We start from the raw sequence: 14,139 nt of genomic DNA, 5'->3' as shown, positions 1-14,139 counted from the left end.
AGGAGGAGAGAAACGGGAACGGTGAAGAGATATCGTTTCCCAGTGCCATTATTCGTCGCATCTCTTCATGGACCACGTACAGAGTCGTTTCAAATTGCAATCGAACGAATTCGTTTCTAAACATTGTCAAATATCACGATAGCTCGCCACATCCTTCGTTCTACCGCAATCGACACCCTTTGGTTCCCTCCAACTTTTGTCACGCTCCCTCAGCGATTCGTCTCGATAGGAGAGAGCCGCGTAGCAGCTTGAATTTTTCCATCTCGCTGTGTTTCATCGAATTTGAGTGTATGATGGAATACATAATGCAATTTCGCGAAGACTAGACGAGGCTGGCGTCGGTTGATGAATTACGCTCGAACGTCGTTTGACCGAGAGAGACGGATGCCCGCGGTGGAGCGGCGGGATAAATGTAAAAGGTAGACTAATGCCAAGTAACGTGACGGTTTGTTGCGGAAGAAAGCGGCGTCTGTCCGGAGATGGAAGATAGATTAAATTTATACATACGGATCCGTACGCGGACGAGTACGCTAATAACCCCTTCAACCGCGTGACGCGCATACGGGCCGTTATATTATTAAATTTGCAATTACTTCGCCGCGTACAAGCCTTCAACTTTTCGTATCGTTCCTCTATAGCGAACGAGCGGTTCGATGAAACGCGAATGTTTATTAAATCGCGCGGTGTTCGAAACGCGCCACGGACGCGCTCCTCGCGTGAACTCCATGGCGTGTCGTAATCAACGTTCGATATGTTACGCGTCGCTTTTTAGAATCATTAGCGTGACATAATCGTCGATACAAGATCGAACACTTGGAACCGAACGAAATATTTCGGCACTCTAGTTCGTCAGACGCGTATGATTTATTTGCGACTTTCCGCGGTATGTTTTTGAAGCGTCGAATATCGACGACAGTCGGTGATTTCAAGACGAAGATAAAGTAGCGTTTTCGTACTGCGGAGATCGTGACAACTGGTGGCACATCGTAAATTATAATAATGCGACCAGTTGACGGAGGTTAAATCAGACTGACACTCTTCAATTAGTCGGCCTCCCCTCGAGTTGGTATCGCGCCGCATTGGGCGCCCACATCCTCATCAGTAACGTCACCGTGCTTGGATACAAGTATAATTCTTGTTCGTTAACGCTCGTTTCTGGAAAATCACGCGTAAACATGTGTTACAGACGTTCCTTCGTTTCGATGGGAAACGATTTTTCTACGCAACATTCTTCTCTTCTCGTTTCGATTTATCCGTCGCAGCAAGAGTTCCGTGTTAATTATCGACATCATAGATCGCAGATAGAACGATCTAACACAACAAAACACAGAGTAAATCGATAAGAAATAATAGTCGATCTTTAAGAATGAAAATTATTTCATCGATGACACAAATTGCTTTTGATGGCGAGTATATATGTTTAATTAGAAGCAAAAGTTTCCACAGTATAAGTACACATACAGGTACGCTAGCAGCTCTCACGTTTTACAAGCTTTAAGACGTATTATTACGCCAAGTAACAGTGTCCCAATTACGGTAGAGACCCTACCATTTCGGTTCGTAGTATTGGAGAACTCTATTATCCAAACACAGCACTATCAAGGGATTCTATTAGTCGAACATGGTTTTACGTAAGTTTCATTATGCATATACACAGTACCCACGCGAGAAATCGAACATAAATCCCAGAGTTTATCGAACCATGTTACAACATTATCAGTTAAAGAATAATTAAGTAATTGTCCAGATCTCAGATTTTTTCTTATCGCTTGAGAAGAAAACTCGTTCGATCCTTCGAATCATCCAAGCAGCCATCGATGCTCGACATCCGTCTAAGCTTTCGCTGGAGAAACACTCGATCGCAGGCTGGTCCGACATGGTTTCGATCCGTGAAACAAAAATTGTCCAACGGCGGTGAAACGCGCGCGAGGAGTCGGCGGTCGGACGATTCATCCATCGATAAAACGGGATCAAGGGTGGAAAGCCGGCGCGTAGGGGCGGGCAGGGATGGCCAGGCTGTAAACAGCCATTTTTATGGACGATAAAGTAATATAGAAAGGTTTCCCGGTCGAGCTGCTTTCAATTCGACCGGTCCAATGGAAAGGCTTTTCGCCAACGCTGACGAAATATCGTGGAGCGGTGGCTAAAGCGAGGATCGAGGCACCCCGAGCTTCCGTTAAGGGGTAGACAGAACGGAGCTGGCTTGACGTATTAGCCGTTGGCCGGCGGAGCATCGATGGATCGTTTATCGATTTTGGATCAATTGAATGGGAACGATCCTTCCGCGCGATTTTCGTGGCTCGCGCGCGGCGAGTCTGTGCGAAGGTCGTTTGTATCAATTCACCACTTTTTATAGTTTTCTTTCGCTCTACCATTTTTCTTCTTCCGGCTTTCCGCTCTCGGTCCCCTTCCGTTTCTCGTTGGTTACTTTATTCGTCTTCTTACTGTCTCGAAAGGATCGCTGGTCGAGGCACGATTCACTGCTGTCGAAGGATAAAAGTTGTCTTGATGAAATTAAAGACTAATCGAGCAGAGTAATCATTTTTGATTTTAATAAAGTTCTGTAGGCTAGTAGTTGATTTCGAGATCATTTTATGCGTGTGGTATTTTTTTTTTTTTTATCACGTCGAGGGGGTATAAATCGTTCTCCAAATGAAGGGTAGTAAGTACATTCACGAGCAGAATCGTCCTTCGCTTCGCCGTCGATTTTATCGAAAGGAAAAGTTTTCGATTAGCGACGAGGTCTCGAATTGCGATAGAATGTTGGAATTCGTTTATCCTTGGGAACTTCCACCCCGCCAGATTTTTCCGTGCACGATGGTCACTCGACTTCAATCGTCCTCCGGTTTTCCCACGTCTCCTCTATTCCTCCTACTCGACGGTAATCCGGCGAGTTCCCAAGGAGTTTCCACGGGAAATCCCGCGAATGAAAATAGTGGCTTATCGCGTGCGTGCCCGCGGCTCTTTATCGTTTCCGCGCCACGAAACCTCTGACAGGACGATAAATCGCACGGGCCACGGAATCTTTAGCATTTTTGCGTGATACTCGAACCGTTTATCTCGCGCATAAGCGCACGAGCGTCCTCGCTGCGTAGAAATAGATCACTGAATGGGTTTGACAGCCGTGGCTATATTTCACGGTGATTTGCGAACGTTTTCGAACGGGTGCCCGCCGTTTTACAGCGAACAAAGCCGAGAAAGTCGAACCGCGTTTCGTGCGGTACAGTGTTAGCAGCCGCTGTCTAACAGGATTAGGAAATATGTGTGCTTAAATGAGATACATTAAGTAATTCTTGGTATATCTAAAAATAATTGCACGCGCGTAAAAAGGGGTGCAAACGATGGGAGCAAATATTAGAAAAAGAAACGTTGTTTCTGTTAACTCTCCTAATTTATTAAACGAGACGTACATTTCTTGCAATGGAAAGAGTAAATACGCCATAGAAGTTGGTTTTCACAGCCGATTCAGGTACGTTTAAAAAAAGTTTCGCGGCGTTTGATGAAACTTGTACGCTTCGGCTCTCGATTATCCAGTAAACCACTGTAAAGCCGATAATGGACGTCGTAACAGGTTCTCGTTCGACTTCTTGGCAACCCTTGCTTTCTGAATTTAGCCAAAGACCGTCGCAAGGCTGGTTGCCAAAATGTTTGCGATGACTTCTTGAACTAATATCGAAGTTCAGCATCGGGGCGCGGTCTGGAGGACGAACACTGTTTTAATATATCTAACGAGGCTGCTGCGGCTGGTTGGACGAACGATTGATAGCTCTTTGGCAAGTCTAGAGTTGGCTGATTTGGATATTTTACTTTCTCGAACGTAGCGATCGTGACGAGGAAAGCAGTATTCTTTTCTCTCTTTTGTATTTTTGGTTAATATTCGAACCTACGTATCAATCGGTTTCATAGTTGTCGACGTAAGCGAGAAAAGACGCAAGTCGAGTAGCTGCACGTACACGTGTATGCGTACGCATTAACACTTTCTCATATTAAAACGCAAGTTTCCCTTTAAATATCACAGAGACAATGATTAACTCGCTTGTTCCTTAAAAAACTCAACGAGAACTATATACACCAGGACGCGAATCTAACCGTTCGAACAAATACCCGTGGCGTTGCTAATCGAAACGACGTAAGTGCGAAACAACGCGAGCCGGTAGGATGTCAATTTCTTTTATTACACACCGAATCGGCATTTCTGTCCGCAGCTATTTATATCGGGAATTAGATCGGCTCTGCTTGACAAGAGAAACGCAGGGAATATGTTACATTCGTACGTCTATAAATTTCTTGCACTTCGCGCTCAACACTTTCATACCACATGGCTCATCGACATTCCTCGATGTCTATTAAAAGCATGTCTTTCATTAAACGCGCGAGACGCGCTCGATTTGATTCTAATATCCGTCCAGAGAGCAGGAGCCTCTACTTTTACGCAGCATCGCATGCGAGCGGGACGTTGACCAGTCCCATTTATCCGACTCTGCACCACGTGGCATGAATTCCCCGCGTTTGAAGTAAGGACGCGCGGTACTCGTTCGAATATCCCCATAAGCCAGACCACGGGACGTATTTCACTGACTGTATTTCGCGAAGCGACACGCGTGTCCGCCATATCGTCGAAGCGACGGTTCGGTTCAGCACGGAAGAAAATCCACGGTGCGTGACCGCGGTTCCCTTTCGCACGCGAGGGCCAGAGGACCCAAGAGAGTATTAGCACCGAGGGCCCAGGTTTCGCGGAAGAGAAGGCCTGGGACGCGATAAATAGGCGGTATATAAACGAGTCGGAAGGAATTATCGTTTCCGGCCGCTTTCGGCACTTCCGTTGAAAAGAATCGCTTTAGCGGTCTTAAGGAGCGTCCGTCGTAATTCCATTATCACCATCCCCCCTCTCCTCGGATGGCATTAGCATAATAACGAACGGCACTTTTTAAAAGTTCGAGCACGAAGCCTTCTCGCTCGTCCTCCCTTCGCGTCCTCTTTTCGCGGGGGGGAAGCTCATCTTAACGTGATAGCACAAGATGCCGGAGCTTTAGGGTGTAATTGAATTTAAATTGGAATTATGGTCGCGCCGTTGTTACCGCGCAAGCGTGCTCGACCACGGGTAAATAAGCGTTCGACGAGTTGAACGATCGCGATACTGCGAATAGAACGCGGAATTGTTTAGTCTGTCGAAAGAAACCATCGCGGAAATCAATTTCCGTCTATGAATTCTTATGGATATACTTTTTACCACCGAATTGTAAGTCGATGCTGATGTCCCGACTATTAAAAGACACGCGACAGCAGGCAATTTGTTTAAGAGAAGGGTGAAGTACGATTCGAAACTGGAAAGAGCGCGAAGAGTAGAAGTTTCGCCCATCCCACCCGTTATGCAAGAGAGAAACAAGAAGGTTATTCCTCCCAGCCGGGTTAGGCCGTCTATTTCAAGCTTGGGGCAATCCGCCAATCTTATGTTAATTGTACGAATTATCATTTCTAGAACTCGACTATTCGTGGATGACGCATACCACCCTCGTTCGGGTTAATGAGAAACTGACACTCTCAGATTAAAAACTGTCAAAGTAACAAACTATCTACGTCAAATTACCCATGCGAAACAGTCCATTTCATCCAAAAACATCCACTTGAAAATCTTCTTTCGCCATCCACATTCTGTTCACCGGAAGAAACCAAAATCTCCACTAGAAACCAAGCTGAGGAGCAACGAAAAAGAACCAGCGTTAAATATCACTTTCTTCGCGAAACGGTCGGTTATGCCTGCCCCCAAAGATCGTGCGCGCTGCACGCATTACCTCATTATCATTCATTATTCTACCTACCAGCCGCGTAACCGTTGTCGCAGCCCGGCAATAAAACGCACCGTGACGCGATTCTATCTCGAAGCGAGCGGACCGCTCGAGCGCGGCGGTCGACGACGACGCATAAATCTGCCGCGCGGAAAGAAGTCGGGGCCCCGATCGCGATCGGTAATTTTACTCGTCGCGGGGCCGACGCTAAGTTCACCGCGGCCCCGATTGTCCCGCGGCGACGTTTCCGGCAACTCGGGGCCCGATCGAGCCGCCTCGATCGATCGGCGGCGGGACGCGCGGTAACGGTGCCGCGGACAAACGCGGCTGCGATTCCTGTGAATCGAAAGGGAACTGATACGGCTTCTCTGTTCGCAGGGTGACACTGGCGCCTACCGACCCAGAGCGAACGTCGCCATCGGCGCCGGTTCGTTCGGCAGAACGGCCGCGTCGCCTGGCACCGGCCTGCCGAGTTGCAGGAACAGCTACTCGTCGATCGGTTCCGGTTCCAGCCGTGTCCCTGCCAAGGAGAGGGCTTCCGGCTTTGGGAACGCGTTCCTCAAGAAGGACAAGCAAGAGGAGAAACCTACGTTCAAGTATCCCAGTGAGTTCACTCGTGACCACTTTATCTTGTCCACGTACGAACGACTGGAGTAACTGACTCTGGGTGCTACTGGATTTGCTGCCAGCCCATTGCGCAATCAGAGATATTACTTTCTAAATTGTTAACGAGGGATATGTCTAATAAGTTTCATTGAAACTTTTATGTAATGCTTTGGGAATACTCGTCGATATCGTTGTGGCAATTGAATAGTTGAATTTATTTGGAATCGAAGAAGTCTTTACACCTCGTTAAATTCAAACGTTTGTCTTTTATTTCTCGCGCTTTATATTATGTAGGTATCGTAACGAGGAACGATTACTTTGATGACACTTTGATTTCAATCGTTCTCGATGAAGCGAAATAAAAGTGAGAAGGTCCAGTGTTTCGCTGGTACTTTTTAAATGGCGATTCGATCGTCTGATTCAATGGGGAGCGAAGGCAGTAGATAGAGCCACTTCGAATGGGACGGCCGGTAGATAAAGCCAGCGCCATTCGGACGGGCGCGTCACGCAGTTTTTGTTAGCAAGATCACAGTAGGACCAGAATCGGGTGCTTCGGTTCGTACGATTGAATGCTTTGATTTTGCACGCTTTGATTTCAATAGCACGAATGCGTGTCGCGTCCAACAAGGGAAGCAGCTCTGTGTAATGCCTATCGCCTATCATTTCTTATTGGGCGATCATGATAGGCGTTTTGGCTTAGCGAGTCCAGCTTCAAAGCTTCCGATCAAACGGTCACTCCATTCGTCTCTATTTACAGATGAAAAACTGCGTTTCACCTCGCATTTCCCGTATACCTTTCGAATAAAGGCTCGGTTCTCTCTGAAAATTGTACATTTTCGTAGCATCGCATTCTACGTTCTGTTCGTAATCCAAAAGAAAAGTACTAGAAGTTATAAAAAAAAAATAACAGCACAATCGCGTTTCAGGTGTCAAGGACACCGACAGAAGCAGACTGCACCCGAGCAGGTCGTCGACGGAGGACGTAGGAGCGAAGAGTCCATTGTCGAGCAGCAGATCCTCCCTGTACGAGAAGTACTCTTTCCCAGTTGCTAAACCCTCGGACAGGCCCGCCTCCGTCCTGGACAGATATAACCGCGCCACTTCCCGGGAGAAGAGTAGAGAGCCCGACGGAGTATCGCGATACGGGTCCAACACCTATCCCGGTTCAGGCTTGCCTCGAACTTATGGGAACGAAAGCAGAATCGAGAAGAAAGAGAGGGCCGATCATCCGCCTGTCTCGTATCGTGGATTACGCCCAAACTCGGAGAGGAGTTCCCGCGAGCCTAGTCCGGAAGTCAGCATCGGGAAATCGAACTCCTTCAGAGTTTACTCGAGGGGTCCCTCCTACGGTCGATCCAGTGCTACTTCCAGTGAGTGAATCATTTCTACTCGACGTTACGTTCGAATCAGAATTTTGTACGCTTTTCGAAGAGTTAAAAAGGTTTGAGTAGACAGAAATGTGTACTACTCTGGCTTTTTTATTTCTTTTCCATTCATTATAGAAGGTAGAGTGTATAACGTTTGGGAATATTTCCAGGTGCCTCTGAATCGAGCTCGGCGCCGATCTCCTCGAGATTCGGCACGACAGCTGGTAGCAGGTTCCTCCCATCGAGAACCAGCAGCGATCGAGTACCAGCGGCCATAAGCTACTCCGGATCGGACAGGTTCCGAACTTCAGGCAGTAAGCCTATGCCAGCGAACTTGAAGAGCGAGGATGGTTTGAAGCAGAAGCTAGAAAAAGACACGATCCAAGAAACGCACGTAACCCCTGTGAAACCCGATGAATCCGAGGTGGACGAGAGACTTCAAGACAACGACACGGTCACGATGGTGACGAGGGGCACGTCGCCCAGTCCGCCTGCTTCGTCGTCGTTCGTCAGGAGCAGGAGAGCCGACGTAGGCATCACGAGTCAACGGGAAGTGACTCGCGTTCGAAAGAAAACGGATACCAAGGACCAAGAGGCGCAGTGCGATCGGTTGGAGGATAGTTCGAGGTTCTCACGATTCGGAGGCGGCGGGAGGATCCCAGGGGCGCCGTGGTCCACGTATCTGGACAAGTTCTCGTCGAATTCGAGCGGAAGTGGGGTGTACGCGAGAGGGTTCAACGGCGGTGGCGGCGGGGCGAATCCCAGAGTAAACAGTTTCGCGTTCTCCAGATCGAACGACGGCTCGAGGAACGACTCCACTTCGAAAGCCGGTTCTAGCCAAGAGAGCCATGGCAATAGGAACCAAAGCGAGCAGAGTGGCAAAGTGTTGGGCGGTTTGGGTTTCGCTAAGAGCGCGACGGACTCTGGCGTCGCGAAGACGGACTCGAAGACGCCTGCGAGTAATGGCCAGGAGAATTCGAACAGGGATCAAGCGGAGGTTAAAGTGCAAAACGCGGCAGCGCGTCCGTGCGCTGTCGGGAAGGCTGAGGGTAAAGGCAGTCGTTTGGCGAGTCCTTCGCTCGTGAAGAGGGAGAATTCACCGCAGCAAGCTGGCATTGCCATCAAGTCCTCCGATTCTCGAGAAAGCATTTCGAAAGGGGACGAGCAACACAGCAGCAGGGAAAGTTCGGTTTCGAAGAGCGAAAGCAGCAGCCAGAGAAGACCGTCGATACCGAGATTAGGTCGTATAGGGACGAAGAATGAAAGTAAAATCGCGAAGTCGTCGTCGAGTTCGTCGGCTAAGTCCGACGGACTGCGGGAGCGGAGAGGCTCGACGCCCAAGTCTGAGGCCAGCTCGTTATCGAAGCTTGATGAATCCTCGAGAATAGTCGAGGGACGTTGTCGGGAACAAAGCGAAGAAGGCTCGTCGACGAAGAGTGACAAAATTTCGAAAGATTCTTTACAAAGGTACTTGTTCAGCGTCACTGTGCATGAAGTCGTCAAGTATAACAATTCGTTTTCCATCATTAATATACAATTACCGTAGATATATTTAACCGTGCATTCCTATAACGTGTACTCATAACGTTCAACTATATACAATTTCTTTCCCAATACAACTATAAACAAACGACCGAAACAAATACTAACGAAACGATATATTGTAACAATACTGTAGCCAAGTGACACTGGATCTATTTTCACTGACCTTGAGCAAACAACCGATCCCACACAAAAATCGCACGATCCTCGTTCTTCATCTCCTTTGCGCAAGTTTCGAACACAATTTTTCACACGTGTCTTTTTCTGATTTCTCGGTACAGCAGCGGCTCGTCCCAAAGTCGGACCACGGCGTCGTTGCAATCACGAGGCGGCTCCGCGAAAAATCTCGGCCGTCAGATAACGCGTGCCGACTCGTCGGACGGTTCCGCTGCGAGCGTGCCAATTGGCAGATCGAAGTCGTCGTCAGCCGGCTCGATGGCGAGTCAGGGTGCAAAAATAAAGGCGACACCGCCGCCGTCGTCGTCGTCGTCGTCGCCGGGGAAGTCGTCCGCGTCGTGTTCGAGCGCGTCCTCAGTGAATCTGAGACAGGGCGACTCGCCGGATGCCCGTGGGAAACCACCTGTGCCGAAGAGCGACGGATCGTCGGCGTCCGGGTCGAAGAGCGTCGTGCCGGTCAAGTACGTGAACAAGGACTTCCGGAAGTCGACGTTGAACATGGAGAACGGCGACCCGTCGCAGTCCAAGTACATCAGGAACAAGAAGAGCCAACGCAGCATGTCCGTCAGCTCTCAAGATTCGCAATCCGAACCGAACTCCGAACCGAGCATCCACCGACCGGCTGTGCCGTCGGAATCGAGCGCCAGCTCGGTGAAATCGAACAGGTCGAGGTTGAGAATCCCGTCCAGCGCGTCGTCGAGAAGCATCAGCAGGAAAACCGAGTCGAGCGGGCTGTTGCGACCGGAGAAGTCGAGGAGCAGCTCGAAATCACCGTCCGGGAAGAAAGGCAAGGAAGACGGTACGTCGAGCTCCAGCGAGAACAGCGAGTCGAATTCCTCGAACTCGTCGAGCAGCGAGGAGGAGGACGACGAGAAGCAGACGCGGCCAGGATCGAGGCGTCGCAAGAGGAGGACGTCCAAGTCGCCTTTCTGCGAGAAAAGGGGCAAGATAAGCACCGGCTCGTCTAGAACGAGCGTGTTGGCGTCATCTGCTGACGAGATGTCTCTGACGATGGACAAACCGCCTAGACCGCCGTCCAGCCCGAGATCGAGGAGCGATCGTTCCGGGAAAACGGAGGACGCCAAGTCGTTCTTGATGAGGGCCCTCGCGCCGGTTACCAATCTTTTCAAGAACAAGCACCAAGATTCCAGCGAGTCCGGTAAATCAGGTGGTTGGCTGGACTCCAACGAGGAGAGTGCGGACGCGAGGAAGTCGGAACCAAGCGGGCCCGTGTGTTTATCGACGAGTCTATCGAAGAGCTTCAGCTTCACGAACTCGGAGAAATGCGACGACAAGAGACAGGGCAGCGCGAGGATCAGGCGGAACTATTCCGGGGAACAGCCTTGGTGGATGGATCCGAACTCCGACAACGTTCCTGAAGGCATAGAAACGGGAAGCGTGTGTAACGACGATATCAGTCAAGAAACGACCGTCAGTGGTACCTTACCTGACGATGGTGAGTCGACAATTATATTCTCGTTCGTAGAAGTATCGCGGTTGTAATGAATATATATATTCTCTTTGCGTATTCAACCAAGTTTCTATGCATCCCACGAATCTCGTAAATCTCTGAAAGATCCGCGGAACGTCTTAATTATCCACCGTAAATCACTCGAAGTATAAATCAACCGTACACGTGTAAATACACCGTCCCGTTAATTGTGTGTTCCCAGGCAAATTTAAATACAAAGTCTGGAGACAAGAATCGGAGGAACGAGCCTGGTGGTTAGACTCGAACGACAGCGGGGCCTCGGAGGACGCGAGGAAACAGCCGGCGACGGTTCCGAGACAAGAATCAGGGGAGAACGCTTGGTGGTTAGATTCCAACGATAGCGCGCCCTCGGAGGAAACGAAGAAACAATCTTCCTCGACGGTTTCGGGGCACGAGTCGAGTGACAGGGATCGCTGGCTCGACGGAAACGACGGCGTCCCTTCGGAGGAAGCGAAAAAACCGTCGCATCCGGCGGTGTGGAGGCAGGAATCAGGGGAGAGGGCTTGGTGGTTGGACGCGAACGACAATGGGCCCCTGGACGAATCGAAGAAACGATCGTCAACGCCGTCCATCGTTTCGAAACGCGAATCTAGTCGTTCGAGTACTCGGTCCAGCGAGCGTAGAAATCGACTGAAGCATCAACAGTCCGGCGAACGAGCGTGGTGGATGAGCGACAATCCTGAGAATGTACCTGAAGGAGTCGAAGTAATTCCGATCGCTGCCACTCCTACGAACAATGTTAATAACGGTTATAACGACGAGGTGGACGATTGTCAAACGTACAGTAGCAGCGCGAGCAAAGTCAGACACGTGGACTCCGGTGAGAAACCATGGTGGATGGATAGCTCGTCGAACGTACCCGAAGGCGTCGTTAAGATTCCCGTGGAAACGTCGAACAGCACGTCCGACTCGTCCGAGTCTTTCGAGAAGATCGATATTGGCGTTAACCCTGAACTTGAGATATACGCGAAGAGAAGCCTCTCTAGATTCCCTATCGAGTTTCCGCCACCACCGCCCGACGAGCCGCTTGGGGATCGCGCCAGTCCCGAAGGGGTAAAGTGATCATATATCCTGCATTATTCATTTAACGGTCCCTAACTGACGAAACAATATCCCGACATGATAATACGCGACGTCGTAAATCTCTAACGTCGCGTGCCTGACGTCGGTGAGAGGGTAAATTTGCTTTCACGATTAGGTCATTGACTCTTTATTAAGAAATCAAGCGGTTGCTGCGTAAAGTGAAGTTGTCAAAACGACGACCTTGCGCGATATTTATCCTCGTTCTTATTAAATTCTTTTCCGTAAGAAGTCACTTTCGATCGTTTTGTCTGAAGAATAATCAATTTGCCAACTAAAATTGTTAAATGACATTTGAACGCCATCCGTGGATTAGATCGCAGTCTACTTAGTTACGAGCAAAGCGTGCGTATTTCGCAGGTGGAAAATCCCCCGGATCCGCCAGACAATTACGGGGGACGCGACTCGCCTTACGACAACGTGCAGACAACACCCCGAAGATCGTCGCCAAGGAAACGTCCCTCGACGTTACCGTTGTTCATCGGCGAGCACACGAACATCGACGACCTGCTGGGCGACACGACCGCCCTGTGCCCGAGCCCCGTCTTGTCGCGCATCCGTAAACGCGAGCACATCGAGGAGGGTGAGTTTTCGGAACGAATTTAACGCGATTTAGAATGGATCGCGTGCGCGTTGGCGCGGGTGTTCCCCGAATTGCCGATCGTGTGTCGAATACAGCTGGTACGTCGGGTTTAGAATAGTTCGCGGGCGACCCTGTTAACGAGAGAACTCTGCCCCTTTGAAGAGAATCAATAGGATCCTTCCTTTTGGGAATTGCGGCCTGCTCGATGGATGGGTGCTGAATCGTGGGTACCAGTGAACACGTACAGACGCACATATACAGTATTGAAAGGGGAGTTGATGGGATTAGGGGGTAGTTCGTACGAACAGATTTTGGCGATTGTAATCTCCCTGACGAAAGGAAATTTGGGTTACCGGGTAGCGGAGTATAACGAACCATAACCGTAGGAACCGTAGGACGTTTCTTAATTCGGACGAACTGAGTTCGGAAAGTTAAATAATTAATGGTATATGTAGTACAGGGAACGGAACGAATTTACGCGATACTTAATATTATTAGTATGATTTTTTTATATATGTCCTGCGAATGTTATCGTTGATGTAGATTCGGAAGAAGAGAGTTCAGAATGCGAAGAGATCGATGCCACCCAAGTGATCATCCACGACAGCACGCCGCAGACGCCTGTGATCCAACGACGGCATCGGTACGTTTCATGTCGTTAATCGAACGTGAATTCCGAAACGCGTGGATGCTTGATTGTAATTAAGCAATTTTCTTCAGGGACAACGAGAGACCCCAACCCGACGGCTACATTCCGGTAAGTTATTCCGAACAATTCTTTCGCCTTCGCGTCCTCGAGCTTCTGACATCGAATTGGAAGCGACGACTTGGCTGCTACCAATGAAATGTCGCTCAGTCGATTCGTCTTAAGTTTACAACAATTCTGTTGTCCGCGTAGCGTACAATTATCATCTCTCTCTCTCTCTCTTTCTCTCTCTCTTTCTCTCGAAATATGAAAGGTGCGCAGAGGAATCTATACTGCTCGACGTTCCATCGTTTTGCTCTACCGCGTGAAGCGGCAGAAGGGAAGCAAAGCAAGCAGACAATACCCCCGTTTCTTTCGTTGCTTCAGCAGCTTCTCATCGAGACGCAGTCCTTCGCGCGCTCGCTATTCGCGTGCAATTCTTTTCATGATCAGTAGCCGAAGGAAAGTAATGTGTAGATGGCCGTGGATGAGAGGACGCGTACTCGAAAAAAAAGCCAGACGAACAAAGGCGAGAAGAGGGTAGACGATATCCAGGAGGAGTGGTAGCGCGCCCGACATTATTGTTTCTCATGAGGGATGTGCGAAGAGAGACCCTCCTTTACTTCAGACTCCCTTTCCTCTCTCCTCTTTTTTCTTCCGTTTTGCACGCAAAGTGCTGACAACAAAGGGGTCTTCTGGAGTCACTTCCCCTCTGCTCGGAACTTTCCACGTTCGCCACGTAACAGAACGAATTTTCAATTACCTCGCGGAAATCCCTCGCACTAATCTCACGGTTTTTTTATCAATCATTTCAACAGCGT

The 14,139-nt window shown here is 49.3% G+C and overlaps 3 protein-coding genes across 3 annotated transcripts in view; 1 reads left to right on the top strand and 2 right to left on the bottom strand.

The window, feature by feature from the left end:
• LOC143422093 (RISC-loading complex subunit TARBP2) overlaps positions 1 to 14,139 on the bottom strand; it is a 373,185-nt gene that overhangs the window by 50,714 nt on the left and 308,332 nt on the right. The gene's annotated exons all lie outside the window — the stretch shown is intronic.
• Positions 1 to 14,139, bottom strand: part of LOC143422087 (2-aminoadipate transaminase) — a 129,610-nt gene that overhangs the window by 84,741 nt on the left and 30,730 nt on the right. The window lies entirely within an intron of this gene.
• LOC143422104 (uncharacterized) overlaps positions 1 to 14,139 on the top strand; it is a 29,549-nt gene that overhangs the window by 11,286 nt on the left and 4,124 nt on the right. Inside the window, exons 2-9 of the mRNA XM_076892511.1 lie at positions 6,165 to 6,390; positions 7,319 to 7,762; positions 7,930 to 9,226; positions 9,586 to 10,934; positions 11,152 to 12,023; positions 12,411 to 12,633; positions 13,177 to 13,276; positions 13,354 to 13,389. Of these exons, the coding sequence (XP_076748626.1) occupies positions 6,165 to 6,390; positions 7,319 to 7,762; positions 7,930 to 9,226; positions 9,586 to 10,934; positions 11,152 to 12,023; positions 12,411 to 12,633; positions 13,177 to 13,276; positions 13,354 to 13,389 (4,547 nt within the window). The remainder of the gene's footprint in view (positions 1 to 6,164; positions 6,391 to 7,318; positions 7,763 to 7,929; positions 9,227 to 9,585; positions 10,935 to 11,151; positions 12,024 to 12,410; positions 12,634 to 13,176; positions 13,277 to 13,353; positions 13,390 to 14,139) is intronic.

Source organism: Xylocopa sonorina, chromosome 3 (genome assembly GCF_050948175.1).
Source record: "Xylocopa sonorina isolate GNS202 chromosome 3, iyXylSono1_principal, whole genome shotgun sequence".
In the NCBI taxonomy this organism is placed as follows: domain Eukaryota; kingdom Metazoa; phylum Arthropoda; class Insecta; order Hymenoptera; family Apidae; genus Xylocopa; species Xylocopa sonorina.
The sequence above is the reverse complement of the archived record's forward strand: the minus strand, read 5'-3'. Positions and strand labels throughout refer to the sequence as shown.